This window comes from Rhinolophus hipposideros, assembly GCF_964194185.1.
Source record: "Rhinolophus hipposideros genome assembly, chromosome: 6".
NCBI classification, from domain to species: Eukaryota; Metazoa; Chordata; class Mammalia; order Chiroptera; family Rhinolophidae; genus Rhinolophus; species Rhinolophus hipposideros.
Window position 1 is genome coordinate 56,607,270 of NC_138052.1, and position 15,379 is coordinate 56,622,648.

The 15,379-nt window shown below is 33.3% G+C and overlaps 1 protein-coding gene across 9 annotated transcripts in view; it reads right to left on the reverse strand.

Annotated features, from left to right (window-relative positions):
• Positions 1-215: 215 nt before the first annotated feature.
• The window catches only part of PDE1A (phosphodiesterase 1A), a 317,348-nt gene continuing 302,184 nt past the window's right edge, over positions 216-15,379 (reverse strand). For 7 of the 9 annotated variants that reach the window (XM_081052536.1, XM_081052539.1, XM_081052538.1 and 4 more), the window contains 2 exons: positions 4,170-4,286; positions 216-2,713 (listed from right to left, as the gene is read on the reverse strand). In XM_081052536.1, the coding sequence (XP_080908662.1) occupies positions 4,213-4,286 (74 nt within the window). In that variant the 3' untranslated portion in view covers positions 216-2,713; positions 4,170-4,212. The remainder of the gene's footprint in view (positions 2,714-4,169; positions 4,287-15,379) is intronic. The other 2 variants (XM_081052534.1, XM_081052541.1) reach the window with 1 other exon arrangement.

A 15,379-nucleotide genomic window follows, 5' to 3' on the forward strand; every position in this document is an offset into this window, starting at 1 on the left:
GATTCCTATATACACCATGTATCTAGCTAGGGGCTTGCAAATAATAGATATAATAATAAATGTTCAATGAATATTCCTTTAATAGAGCAAAAGTCACTTTCTGACAAGACTTGCATCAGTTTTTAAGTTGGTGTACTTTTGATTTTTTCTGATTACTCCAACTTTTCAATGCCCCATCAAACTGAATTACATCAGACACCAAACGTTTCACAATATTTTCCCTCAAGTACAATTTATTTAACTATCATATGTAGTAAGAAATACTGAGAATTACAGCAGAATAAAAACACAAGAATTGTAGCTTGTCAATGTTAAAATTTAAGAGGTACTAGTTAAATTAAAAGGCATGTGAAAATGTTAGCTATATGTTGGGTAGCGGAGGATAAAAATACAAAGCAGGACATTCAAGGTGCAGCAGCTTTTATAAAGCGTCAATCCTTTTCTTCATGAAGGACTCAACTGTGTTGTTTACAGAAGGGGTGGGCACTGGTAACCTCTGCTCTGATTTCCTCTTTCATGAGTACTAGTTAGTAAAGAGGAAGGAAGAAATAAAGAAATGAAAAGGAAAGAAGTAGGGAGGTGAGGGAAGAGAGCGAGAAAGGGATGGAGATTGGAAAAGAAAAAGGGCATCAGCAGCGTGACAACTCTTCTGAGGAAATGGAGCATGCTTTCTTGACTCCCTCTGGAAGTTCAGGAACAGTCCTCTATAAGTCATATAACCTGGAAAATTAGGTGAAAGCCCACATACAGAAATTGATAAATTCATTATATTCATCTATTTTTTTAATAACAATATCTCTAGATCTTGAAGTATTAATGAAACCAAAGTGGACATGTTTCCTATGACAATTGAGAAGCCGTGTTTCAATGTATTTCTCCCTCTAGAGATTCTACAGCTTTAGCGAAAGACAATTGGCTCAAATAGGAACAAAAGTTATTAGACTTTACAGCATCAGATTCTATTTCAAATGCAGAATATTTTCTAGCTGCTAAATAGCTACTTAAAAAAGACATTAAAAGCAATACTTATAGTTTCTCCATAAATAGAAATAAAAATACTTTTTCTAAAGGACAAAAAGTCACCATGATGTACATATCTATACATGTCCCCCCAGCACATTAAAGATCAATCTTTACTGCTTACATTTAAAATATCAATTGCATTATAATGTCTATGATACAATTCAATTATTTAGCTGTGTTCTACACACGATTCAGGTGAAACAGAAGCTAAGGACCTATTCACAGAACATTTAAAAGCACTTTTTACACAGTCTATGCACAAATATATTTTAAATTAGAATGAGGCATACCTAATATGCATATAGAATATGGCTTACACATTAAAAGAGATCTAAGTCATGAGTTATAAAATCACACTCCTTAGACTTAAAAGCTTCTGATTGTATCCATTTCTAAAATATTGCTTAGCATTGTGAACCCAAAAAGAAGCAGATGCAATAGAAAACTTTTTAGGACAGACATACCCTCCTTTCACGTTATTCTTTAATTGATGGCTACTCTTGATTTTTTCCATCTAATTCCTACCTTTCACAAAAACAAATTCACTTTGTCTCACAATCACTGAAGTGTTTATACAGTGAAAAGTTGCAACACCTAGTTGTGCTTGACCTTTTTTGTCAGCTAATAACAAATAAAGGTAGTTCTTCAGTGTGGAGTAAAGGAAAAGCTCTGCACATGCGCAGGCAAAACATAACAAGGAAGCAGAGTCACCAAGGGTGGCAGTTTGTTTCTGTGTAGTAAAACATAAAGTCATGTCAAATAACGTTATCTGTACAGAAAGGTACGGGCTTCCTTTCTCATAGACATTTTTGAATACACACACATACACACACACACACACACACACACACACACTTCTTGTCACTATCCCATGGCTATAATACATGGATCAACACCTCGGAAGGCAAATTCCATTCTCATTTCTACTGCTTGTGTCCAACTATGGCTGAAGGTTCTTGTCATCTTGGACTGCAGGTAACATGTGACTTGCATGGTGATGAAGCCCATGTAGGTGAAGCATTAGAGCTTTGAAGCCACAGGTATGGATGCAAGCTAGTCCACTAGTTTCAGGGACAGGTTTCCCAACTTTAGAGTTACGACGACACGTCCATCAGATGCCAGGGCCAGGGCTATGAAGCTCCATTGTTGTCATAGGACTTCAACTACAGCTTCCAAACAGCCCTGCTTCTCGATTTGTTTCCATGTATATAAAATGACAATCTGAATGGCCTGCTCCTCAGAGCCGTAAAAAATATTTTTCCATAATTTTTTGTTTTGCTTTTCTTTTACTTAAGACCTTAAAATACCGTAGTTACAGCATTCTGTAAAACAATGGAAGAGAGTAAGTTTTAAAAAGGCCTCATCTTCTGCACATGTATAGCACAGTCACCTATGCTACAACTGGGTTAAAGTGACGACAATTTAAAACTGTCCAACTTTCGTCTTCAAATTTTCTCAGGCTTGATTGAAGAAGGCCAAATTGTGGAGGAAAAATGATGACAGAAGCACTGGCCAGAACCTCTGATAGCAATTTTGTATTTATTTGGCCAGAGTTACTACCTCAGAATTTATGTTCTTCTTATGAATTCCTTATATATGAGTCCATAAAAATGGCCTGAACCAAGCATGTGTTGAAAGAGGAGAATATAGCTTTGTGGAAAGTTGAGGACTTAGGACTGTTCTCATTATCCTGAAATAAAATCCAAATGAATATGACGATCATGTTTTAGTCATAAACAGACATCAATTACTGTGCAACAATTTCACATTGGACTTTGTAGAAAATAAGAGATTTGTCAGTATATAACAGGCATTGGTTTTATATCAGTTGGAATTTCTCTTTTTATTCTCTCTCTCTCTCTCTCTCTCTCTCTCTCTCTCTCTCTCTCATGTTTTAATCCCAAAATGTAAAAATTTTAATCCCTTGGATCAGAAATCACAAACTCAAATAGCTATTCATGCCTGACAAGTAACATAAATGAATTAAATGAGCCGGTGTGAGTGTAAAACAACTAAAGTCACAAAGACAGTAGTGAACTAAAGAGTGTAAACCCTGTCTGAAGATATTCAAAAAGATATTTTAAATCATTGTGGAAGTCAAAGGAGCAAATGTGCACACTAAAGCCAGCCCACAAATCATCAGTTTTTGACCCATCTTAGGCAGTACACTCAACACAAAGGGCGGGCACTGGCAGGAACAGGGAACACTTCCTTTCCAAGGAGTAACAGGTCTGAAACTTGTTTGCCTTTGAAATGCCAGAAATCTCTTACAGATCCTTCAAGGAAGAAAATATGATAAATCATATGCCAGTGTCTTTTAAAATAATAAAACAGCATGGTATTATATATCCAACTCTAATCTTATTCACCCTAATTAACAAAAACATAAGAGAAAAATGTAAGCAAAACAAAACATTGAAGACATAATAGATGTTTTAAGAACACAAGGTTTTGTTGTCAAATAAATACCATTAGAAAACTGAGTTAAACAAAATTAAGCCATATTCTTTCCTACTGATGTCTCCAAGTCAGTGTACACCATATAGCTTCAAAAGAAAAAAAGTTTACTATGTTTTTAAGGAGACACTACTAAGACAGCTCCACTATAAAAACACATCCCTTCCTTCTAACTGCCTGCACGTCCTCTGGAGGCCCAACACAATGGTTCTCAACATTAGTGTACAGAAATATCAGCAGATGGGATCATTAAAAATTCAGATTTCTAAGGCATCACTCCCAGAGTTAAGAACTCGGTAGACTGAAGGTGAGCCCTAAAAGTTAAGTTTTTAAGAGAACCATTAATGCAAATGTCCATTTTAGCAAACACTGGTGTTTGCTACATATTTGCTGTGTTATTATCACCTGCTGTGCTCATTCACATTTCCTACAAGAAGTAGCAAAAGAAATCAGGATTAAATGGCTCCATTGACTTGAGGGACTAAAATGTCCCAGTAAGTATAATTTTCATTCATAAGCAAAGTAAGAACTCTTTGAAAAGGTAAATATTTAAGATTTTGCCCCAGAAGATAGAAGACAAAGGTGTTTCAAAAATAATTCAGATGGCATTTAAATAACTTTGTCTCTAATGATATTCTACAAACAATTCATTTTAGAAATTAGGTTTCTTGTCTGAAAAATGAAATTACCTCTCATGTTTAAAATGACAGAAGCCCTTATGGTGTTTCAAGCCTATGAATGTGTATCAGCACATTTTTCTTCAACATTTACTCGATCTTCTGAGTTCTTATGAAGATCAGGTTCACCTAAAATACAAGTAAACAGATACACAAAACAAAATAGGCCTGTGAAAAAAGTAAATAAGGTCAAGAAACTGCAGCAATTAGTAAAATGTTGAAGACTGGATTTTACAATGGATTTTGTGGCACGTTTTTCCAAAGGTACTAACATTTTGTTTTCAGATATGAATTTATAGAGTACAACAAGTCATCTTTCGATGGTTACACAACTTTGTGAAGTTGCAATTTAATCTGGAAATACAGAAATGAAACAGATGAGACCTGTTAAACATCTATTAAATCAAACGTAAAAATTATGCATGTTTTTCCTGAATGTTTTTAACTGAAATAAAGTATTTGAAACAATCTAAGGATCAGTGTCTTTTACTACACATTGCTTAGTTGCTATGAATTTAAAACAAATGAGTATAAGAGAATAGTAATGTTTAACATAAGAAATAATCTGCCAAAACACACTAATGGAATTTATGATCTTAGAAAACTTGGATTCTATATAAACCTTGAAGAAGAAGAAAAAAAAATTAGCATGGAAACTGTTCCAATATTTCTACAGACGTTGCAAAGAATCTATCAAAAATAGAAATATAAAATATACAGTTTAAAAAGTCTTATATGAGAAAGTAAAAGTAGCAGAAATTAATTTTTGAGTCAATTACTCAAAATACCTTGATACTTCAAGAAAGAGTCATATATGAGGAAATGCTCTGTCTGAAATTTGACTGGAAATATACTGTTAAATTTTGCATCAATTAACCTAAGATAATTCCTTCAAAATATAAGACTGTGTTGTTCAGTTGCAACAGATTATTTTGTTGAATTTATAAAATTAAAGAACATATAGAACTTATGAGGTGCAAAATTACTTTGTCTCAGATTACTTTGTTATATATTTTATAAATATATAAGAAATATATATATATATATATATATATATATATATATATATATATATATATATATATATATATATATATTCTTACCCCCCATGGGGGAACTTATCTTTTGTCTTAGGATCAAAATTTCAGGTAGTCACATGACTTTCCTGATCATTCTTAGATAATAAAAACATTGTGTGATCACATTAAATTGCTTTGCCAATATAACTCAGACATTAGAAGGTCTGGTCACATATAATACGCATCAATCTTAAAACAAAGATAAGATTTCTTTCCAACATTGGGTGTCTTGCAGAGACTAGAAATGATGTGGGGTGGGGGGCATGGTTGATGTTTCCTTCATTTTTTTGTCTGCCTTCCTCCCCCCAAAGGCTACTTTAAACTCCTGAGCTGGAGAAAAGGGAGAAGAGGGCTGAGAGGAGCAGCAAAGTTGCTGCTTGACCAGCACCACTGTCAGGTATTTAGAGCCGATTCTTCTGTGAGCATATTCATGGGCTCCTTGGGGACTTCTTGCCAAGAACAATGGAGACTTCTCACCACCTTTGTATGGGCACATGAAATTGGTTCCTTTACAATGTCCACAGCTCTGGAAATTTCTTGGTACATTTCCAGTTTCTGTCTGCTGAGGTACCCTGTTTCCCCGGAAAATAAGACCGCGTCTCATATTAATTTTTGCTCCAAAAGATGCATTAGGGCTTATGTTCAGGGGATGTCATCCTGAAAAATCATGCTAGAGCTTATTTTCCAGTTAGGTCTTATTGTCGGGGAAACATGGTACTATCACCCTTCCAAGTATGGGTGGGCCGTATTTTGTTCACATGAAATACTCATGAGGCATGTGTTCCCATAAATCACTTGAGGAAAGGCTGAAATCTACTTTGTCTCATCTGTCACAATGTAACTCTTTATATTTCTAATGTAAGAACTAGACTCTATTCCCCACACCCCTTATCTTCAGGCTCCCCAAAGACTCTGGTGAAGCTGTCTCCCCTTGGTTTGAAGTAAAGAAAGAAGCATTTCTACCTCTTTCCTGGTAGCAGAAAGCTCATTAAAGAAATCTGGCTCACAAATCCTTTTTCAACCGTCAACAACCTGACCTTTCACTTGTTTGAGTTGGGTGAGGGTTATGAGCATCCTCATAATTGGCTTTTGAGACTTTGTTGAAATTCCTGTCTTACAAGTTAATTTGTTTCTGACATTTATTATTTTAGAACTTGGCTTAAACTTCTGATTTAATGTCTTGTTACTTACAACTAACTAAATTACAACAGAACAAAACAGACTAGAATAGAATAGAACAGAGTGGAAAGAATAGACTGAATTAAAAGAAAGGAATATAAATAACTAATTCTCTGGTTCTGAAATATATATTTTTTAAATGTTTGAGAGAAACTTTCACAATGGGCAAAGGATACTGAGGTCTTATCTACTGCCAAATGCTTTCACATTTAGTGGATAAAGAACTCACCAGTGACAAAAGAGTGGACAAGGAACAAAATCATCAAATGGTAACAATGCAGCAATTACAAACAAATACCAACATGATACACAGATTATATCCAAGAGTAATTTTATACACGCAATTAGAAAAGTAGTAATTGAAAACTATGACAAACTCTACTTTAGATCTAGATTTGCTACACCTTTCTTTGTAGTAAGATACCAATTGTTTAAGAAATAAGGATGTTTTAGTTAATCCGTAGTTTAGTTAATCCATGAAACAGATATGAAGATGAGCTTTTTAAGGTGTGCAGTCCCTTTAAAAATGGTTCAAGTTGTTGAACTCAACATACTAGATATGTTTATAAATAAATTGATGGCATGGATGCTTAATGGCTCTTCTCTGAAAACAAAACCAACCAAACAAACAAATTTAAAAAACCCAAAATCTATGATCAACTCAAGACAAAAGTTTTGAGCAGCACTGAAAAAAACAGTGTTTTCCTTGAAAACTGTAAAATCCCAGATGTTTTCAGGAGCATATAAACAACATTGCCAAACAAATGCATGGCAGTTGGATTGCTTAGGAAAAAAACTAGAGTTCTCAACAAATTCAAATCACATTACATTTAGTTACTATGTCTTTAGTTGCAGAAGTCTTTACAATTAACTTGGATAATACTACTTGGAAATAACCCTTAGTCTTTTATCAAAAAAGAAACTCATATCATTTTGACATATCATTCTGCCAGAAAAGAAGAAATGATTCGCATTGTTTGATCCATTAAAGATCATCTTGGCCCAAGAGTGAACCATATCAAAGACCTTGAGAAACATCCACATAGTCCAAGGTTTCAAACATTTTTTGAATCATGGGCCCTTCTCTTAGTTTGGTGAAACTATGGCCTTCTCAAAATAAAATTCATAAATAAATAAAATAAAATACATAAGATTACAAAGGATTCCACTTACATTAAAATATAATTATCAACATATATAAGTAATCCTACTGATGTGATACAGTAACATATATGCTTCTTTATTATTGCATTAAATAATAAGATCTAGCTGCAGGTCTGTCAGCTACGTAATTTTGAATTAATAATAATATCAAATAATACTTCAAGACGTCTCCATGAATTGAAATGCAAAAGCATTCTTTGTTGTCTGGAGAAAAACATTTTAAAAGTTTCAAGTTAGAAAGTGTTAAGTAAACATGATATTTTCATCTTCCTGCTCTGGCAAGATACTAGAATTCAAAATTAAATTTTTCAGGGAAGGTAAAGTAGTTTGATAATAAGAAGCAAAATGTTCTCTTGCTGATATCGTGGAGGAAAAAGAATAGAGATTTGTGACCCCAGAGTAATGAGAAGTTATTCAACTTAAAATCCAACTACATCCCTAGAAACATACAGACTATCAAGATTGAACCACAAAGAAATAGAAAAATCTGAGCAGACCAATAATGAATGTGTAAGGAGATTGAATAAATAATCAAAAATCTCCCAACAAAGAAAACCTCAGGATCAGATGATTTTCATGGTTAATTCTACCAAACATTTCAAGATGAATTAACACCAATCTTTCTAAAACTATTCCAAAGAATTGAAGAGGACGGAATACTTCTGAACACACTTTATGAAGCCAGCATTACTCTGATGCCAAAGCCAGACAAGGACACGGTGAGAAAATAAACCACAGGCCAACATCTTTAATAAATATAGATGCAAAAATTCTCATCAAAATATTAGCATACCAAATTACATGGCACATGAAAAGACTAATACACCATAATAAAATGGGATTTATCCCTGGGATGCAAGTATAGTCAACACATATAAATCAATACACGTTAGACTCTACATTAATAGGATGAAAGATAAAAAATCATGTGATTATCTTAATAGATGAAAAAAAGCATTTGACCAAACACAACATCCTTTCATGCTAAGAACTCTGAACAAATTGGGTAGAGAGGGAACAGATCTCGACATAATAAAGATTACATAATATATGACAAGCCCACAGCTAACATCATACATACTCATTAGTAAATGATTGAAAGCTTTTTCTGTAAGATCAGGAACAAGATAAGGGTGTACATTCTCACCACTCTTATTCAACATAGTAATTAGGTCAAAACAATCAAGCAAGGAAAAGAACTTAAGAAACACCCAAATTGAAAGGAAAAAGTAAAATTGTCTCTGTTTGCCAATGATATGATTTTATACATAGAAAATCCTAAAGATTCCACCAAAGAACTATTAGAACTTATCAACAAGTTCAGTAAAGTGGCAGGATACAAAATCAACATACAGAAATCCGCTGCAGTTCTCTATACTAACAACTAAATATCTGATAAAGAAATAAAGAAAATAGTCCTGTTCACAATAGAATCAAAATAATAAAATAATAAGAAATTAATTCAACCAAAGAGGTGAAAGGTCTATACACAAAGCCTTAAAAAATGAATTTAAAAATTGAGGAGGACACAAATAAATGTGAAGTTATCTCATGTTTATGGATCAGAAGAATTGATATTCTTAAAATATCTATGCTACCCAAAGCAATCTACAGATTCAATGCAATTCCTATCAAAATTTAAATGGAATGCTTTCATGGAAATTAAAAAACAATCCTAAAATTAGTATGGAACCACAATACACCCCAGTAGCCAAAGCAGTCCTGGAAAAGAAAAACAAAGCTGGAGGCATCACACTTCCTGATTTCAAGTCATACTACAACACAATAATAACCAAAACAGCATGTTATTGGCATAAAAATAGACATATACACAATGGAACAGAACAGAGAGCCCAGAAATAAATCCTCATATATATATGGACAACTAATATTTGGCAAGGGAGCGAGGAATACTCAGTGAGGAAAGAATAGTCTCTTCAATAAATGGTATTGAAAAAGCTGGATAATCACATGCAGAAGAGTGAAATTGAACCCCTATCTTACACCATATACAAAAATTAACTTGAAGTGGATTAAAGACTTAAACATAAGACCTGAAACCATAAAACTTCTGGAGGAAAATATACAGAAAACTCTCGTTGACATTGGTCTTGACAATTTTTCAGATATAACGCCAAAAGCACAAGCTGCAAAAGCAAAAATTAATAACTAGGACTACATCAAACTAAAAAGTTTCTGCACAGCAAAAGAAACAATCAACAAATGAAAAGGCAACCTATGGAATGGGAGAAAATATTTGCAAATCATATATCTGATAAAGGCTTAATATTCAAAATATATAAAGAGCTCATACAATCAATAGGACAAGAAACAATCTGACTAAAAAATGTGAGATAGCCAATAGGTACTTGAAAAAATGCTCAATATCAGTAATCATCAGGGAAAGCAAATCAAAAGCACAATGAGTTATCACCTCATGCCTATTAGAATGGCTATTATCAAAAAGACAAGAGATAACAAATATTGGTGAGAGAATAGAGAAAAAGAAACCCTTGCACACTGCTGGTGGGAATGTAAATTGGTGCAGCCACCAAGGAAAACAGTGTGGAGGTTTCTCAAAAATTAAAAATAGAACTACCGTATGATCCAGCAATCCCACTTCTGGGTATATATTCAAAGTGAACAAAAACAAGATATCAAAAAAAATCTACACTCCCATGTTTATTGTAACACTATTCACAATAGCCAAAATATGGAAACAATCAAGTACCCATCTACAGATAAATGGATAAAGAAGACATGGGGGATATATATATATATATACATACATATATATGTATATATACATATGTATGTATATATATGTATATGTATATATACAGTATATATATTTTTCAGTTATGATAAAGATATATATATATTTACATATATATCAGTTATGTATATATATTTCAGTTATGATAAAGAAGGAAATACTGGCATTTGTGACAACATGACTGGACCTTTAGAGCATTATGCTAAGTGAAATAAGTCAGATAGACAAATACTGTATGATCTCACTTATATGTAGAATTTTAAAAAGCTAACCTCATAGAAACAGAGAGTAGAATGGTGGTTGCCAGGGCCTAGAGGATGGGGGAAATGGGGAGATGTATAATCTTCCATGTATAAGAGGAATAAGTTCTGGGATCTAATATACAGCGTGGTGATTATAGTTAAACAGTATATTGTGTACCTGAAGGTTGCTAAGAAAGTAGATCTTAAATGTTCTCACCACATGTATATACACAAAAAGGTAATTATGAGAGGTGATGGAGGTGTTACCTAACCCTACTGTGGCAATCATTTCACAATATATGAGTACTAAATCGACATATTTTACACCTAAAACTTACACAATGTTGTATGTCAATTAAAGCTCAATAAAGCTGGGAAAAAATCCAGCATAAATATATGGCTGCAGTAAGTACCTAGCTTAAAAAAATCAAAAGGTATAAATGAGTGAAAAACCCCATCATTATTTTTGCCTTGATTTTTTACTTTCCAAACTGCAATATTACAGCCAACTCTTAACTCATTTTATGAGGCCAGCATTTAAGACCTTAGGGATCTCAAATTGCATTCAGTTTTCCTTGCATATTCAGATATAGCAAGAGCAATAATTGCTTCTACCCTAGAGATAGCAAACATCACAAATGCCTTAATTTTTAGTGTTTATAATAAAATTCTTCACTAGAGAGAGCACTGTTTTGTATAAATTTCATCTAGGGAAGGTGAGAGAAGAATCAGGAGACTGTCTCCTTTGATTTTATTTATTTTCCCATGGAGACTAAAATCACTTAAAATCTTCACCAAGCTTCATCATCTTAATTTTCAACAAGTTGGTACCTACTACAGAAGAAAGACTAACAAATACTAATGGTATGCATAATCCAAATTCTAGTAGTCTTTAGATGTCCTTTAGGATATTCTGTAAATATTGTTTGACCAAGTTTTAGACTGAGTTGAATCAGGGCTACTAAATGCCCAAACAAATAATTTTTTTCCACTTTTAGCTTTACGTCACCAAATTTCAGAGGGCTGAGTTGGTAACTACATTGAGTAAGGCACAAGAATCAGCCAAAACAGGAAACAACCTCATATATCCAACTATCCTTTAACCTGGGATGAAAGACTAGTGTTCTTATAGAAAAAAGCCTTCTATTTTCTTTCTTTATCTCCTATGTACATTTTTCTATCTAACATAGGCTGGCTATGAAGAGGGGCTAGTTGAAGAAATGTGTGGAGAGAGTTATTCTCATCTACTTCTAGTTTTTTGAAAGTAGTAATGGAATTGCTTTTCTTGGACATATATGCAAGTTGCTCCTATTGAAGAAAATTTATAAATTTTAAATTCATGCTTTAAAATAAAAGCACTTTAAGCAATTAGTCACAAAACACTTCACTGATTTACAACTTCCAGCCAGGATTGTGGGCAGTCATGCAATCTTTAATCCATAAAGATTTATACAACAGGATTACTCTCACGATGGGGTGAACTTATTTAAAATAAATTTTGGGTGCTCTATTAATCTCTACATTAAACTAACATCAAAACTGTTACCTTATTCTTGTTGAACTGATTTTATTTGATGAGATTCCTATTTCTTACGAATGTTTTGTGGGTTTTCTTTAATCAGCCGACTTGCTCAGTATATTTTATAGAAGCCAAACCCAAGATGAACAGATGATGTGGGAACAAAGAACTCTTCCAAATGAATCCCATTCTGAATAAATCCAGAGTGATGAATTAATATTATTGAGTGTGTCTTTGTACTGAATTTCTCTCTTTGCCTCTACAAAAATTTCCTAATATAAACTAAAATTAGTGCAAGGCTCCCAACGTTAGTTATTACTAATGTCTTGCTAAAGAATGAACCTAGGTTGCATTTTGAAGATATGGAAATAAAGTTTGAGCATCAGATTCTTGAAGGTTTTCATCTTTTCCCCTTAAAGACTTATATACTAAATCTCACCTGAAGAGATCTCTTGGATAACTTTTGCTTTCCCCTTTACTTTTCATACTTTTTTCTTTGGGGAAGGAAAAAAACATGGAAATTAAATATATATAACAAAGGTCGAAGACTTCAGCTATGAATCTTTTTTGCACGACTTTGGGGAGTGTTCCAGATTCCTGTACTTGACATAGGAAAATTATCACAGCCAAAGTATGAACAACAGTCCCAGAAGAAGTAAACTCAGGAGAAATGAAGTGTTTTAACTATATAAAAAGTCTAAATCCAGGCATATTTTAAGGGATAAAAACTAAGGTGGTAAAAACTCTTTGGGTAAATAAGTAAATTGCCAAGAACCAAGTATGCTGGATCAACTAAAATACCTTCTTTTTTTAGAGCATGTAGATCTATAGGATACTCTCTTTTGGAATCTTTTTCTTTTCCTAAAGGATTCTATGCCAAGGGGGGGGGGGGAAGAAAAAGGCCTTTTAAGTGGCAAAATGCTCACAGAAAATATATAGTTAAAGGTTGTTCATTTTCAGCAATATAAATTAGGCAGCTATGTCAATTATTCAAAACAAGACAATTCCATTCCTCATTCACTCATGCAGAAAACTGGATGGATTTGTGAGATATTTGGGAGCTAAACTCTATAGTTTATCATGATGGATCAAGAATGGAAAGGTGATAGAAGAGTCAAGGTAATTTCACCATACAGCAGTTCACTCAGTTGATATAACTGATCCACTACATGTTTTGTCACAAATTAAGTATAATCTCATGTCCAAATTGTTACAAGCAAGCAAGGTTTTTCCATAGTATACTTTTTAAAGGAAACCTTCTATAAGCTCTTTATACAATTTAGAGGCACATATGTGAGCCCAGGAGAATAAGAATTACTATAGAAAACACTAAATTCTAAATACTTTTCATGTGTTGACTCATTTAGTTCTCACAAAAGCTTTTGGATAGACACTATTTTTATGATCCGAACTTTACAAAAGAGCAAACTCAAACAGAGAGATTAAATAACTTGTTTAAGTTTACATAGCTAATACCTCATGGGACCAGGATTGAACGAGATAGTTTAGTTCCAGAGTTCCAGATCCTAACTCTGCACTATGCAGCCTTCCTGGGTATATCTTAATACCTGCTATGGTTTTTTTGTCTTTCCTTAGTATAAGTATATCCCTTATCTTTGAAATTAAATCTGTTAATAAATGATAGCCTTTTGTTTCCTGAAGGCAGAGCCAAAGAATTAGGATAAATATATTTATCTGTGAAAATATATCATTCAATATTGGACACCAACCAGTGTCAACTAATTAACTACTAGGGTGTGCCTAAGGTCTTGTACAATTAATCATTAAGTCAACTGTCAGGGGATGACAGTAAAGAAGGTGTAGAAGAGCCATAATTTAAAAAATAGGCTTTTCAGAAGGAATACAACTTGGCTGACCTTAAAATGAATTATATAATGGACAAGTCATTCACAAATCCCACAAGAAAACAACAAAACAAAAGAACACATTAAGCCATTTTACCCCTGCTGTTCACTCTTACTATAACATAAATATTTTTTCAAAGACATCTGTCCCTTAAATTTTTATGAATCATTTTTTAAGTGGCAGAGAACCATTAAAGCATTTGTTCAGGAGGACAAATGGTAGAATTAACATAAAAGATAAATTAAGTTTATGAAAAGTCACACTACCTTTTTGATGTTTTTGATAAGGGACATCCAAAATGAAATAGATGGGTAAGCTTTGTTGCAGAAATGACAAAATTACTGATTATCTGCTCAAAAAACCTTTATTGACACTCCCGTGATCTTAGGAAAGAGAACTGCCACAAATGCCATTTTAGCAGACATTTGAAAGTGTCAAGATGCTGACATAGCTATCAGATGAATCTACTACCATAGCAATTGGGCTAGATCAGCCAAGGAATTTGTAGCTCTTATTTATATGCTTTGTGACTCCAACTGAGCAATCTGCAAAAATAGGTTTCCTTTCTCTCACTGGTCCAGGTAGATTTCCAGCAAGTAGACTGAAATTTCCAACTCCTTTGGTCAAATTGGAGCTGCCACCATGCATGAGATTTTACTTTAAAAAGTTTACTGATCAGGAAAACTTACGCTTTTGTGAACTCTTATTTGCTTCTGGAAAGAAAATTACTTATTATAACAATCTAGTGAAAATGCTGTAAAGAACTTGTGAAAAAGTAAATTGTACATAGCATTTATAACTAGCCATGTTTATAGGAATTACTGTGGTGAAATTATGAAAATAGATATAATTCACATATTTTAAAAGTTTTTCCAATATATTTTACATTTGCTCCTGAAATTTTCTGTGATTGAACAATTCATCAGTGGTAAGCTTGAGATACTTTTTTTTCTTTTCCTAATTCAACTTATTTTTTTTCTCCATTTGAATTGTTGCCTAAAAAACATTCAAGAAGATAATCTGGATTTCTAGGAAGCACAATTCTAGCTGATTTCAGCTAGAGTAAACACTCTATGAATCTATTAAGAGACTTATTAATCTCCTGAGAAAGTATAAAGAAAATCATTTAGCAATATCTCTTGTGTATGTGTGTATATTTCACAAGCTATAATCATGCCCAATATAATCCTCTTTTTTGTAATTTAATATAACTATAGTAACTAATTTTTATAACTCACAAGCATTTGGTAACTATGGTTGAGTGTAGGAAGGACAATTTTGACTGATCATTCCAGACACTCTCAGGAATGCTTGAAGAGCTATAGATGTCATTTTAAGCCAATTGTCAAGCTTTTGTTTTGCTGAATGTGTTAAATTTGAGGCCAGAATTAAATTGT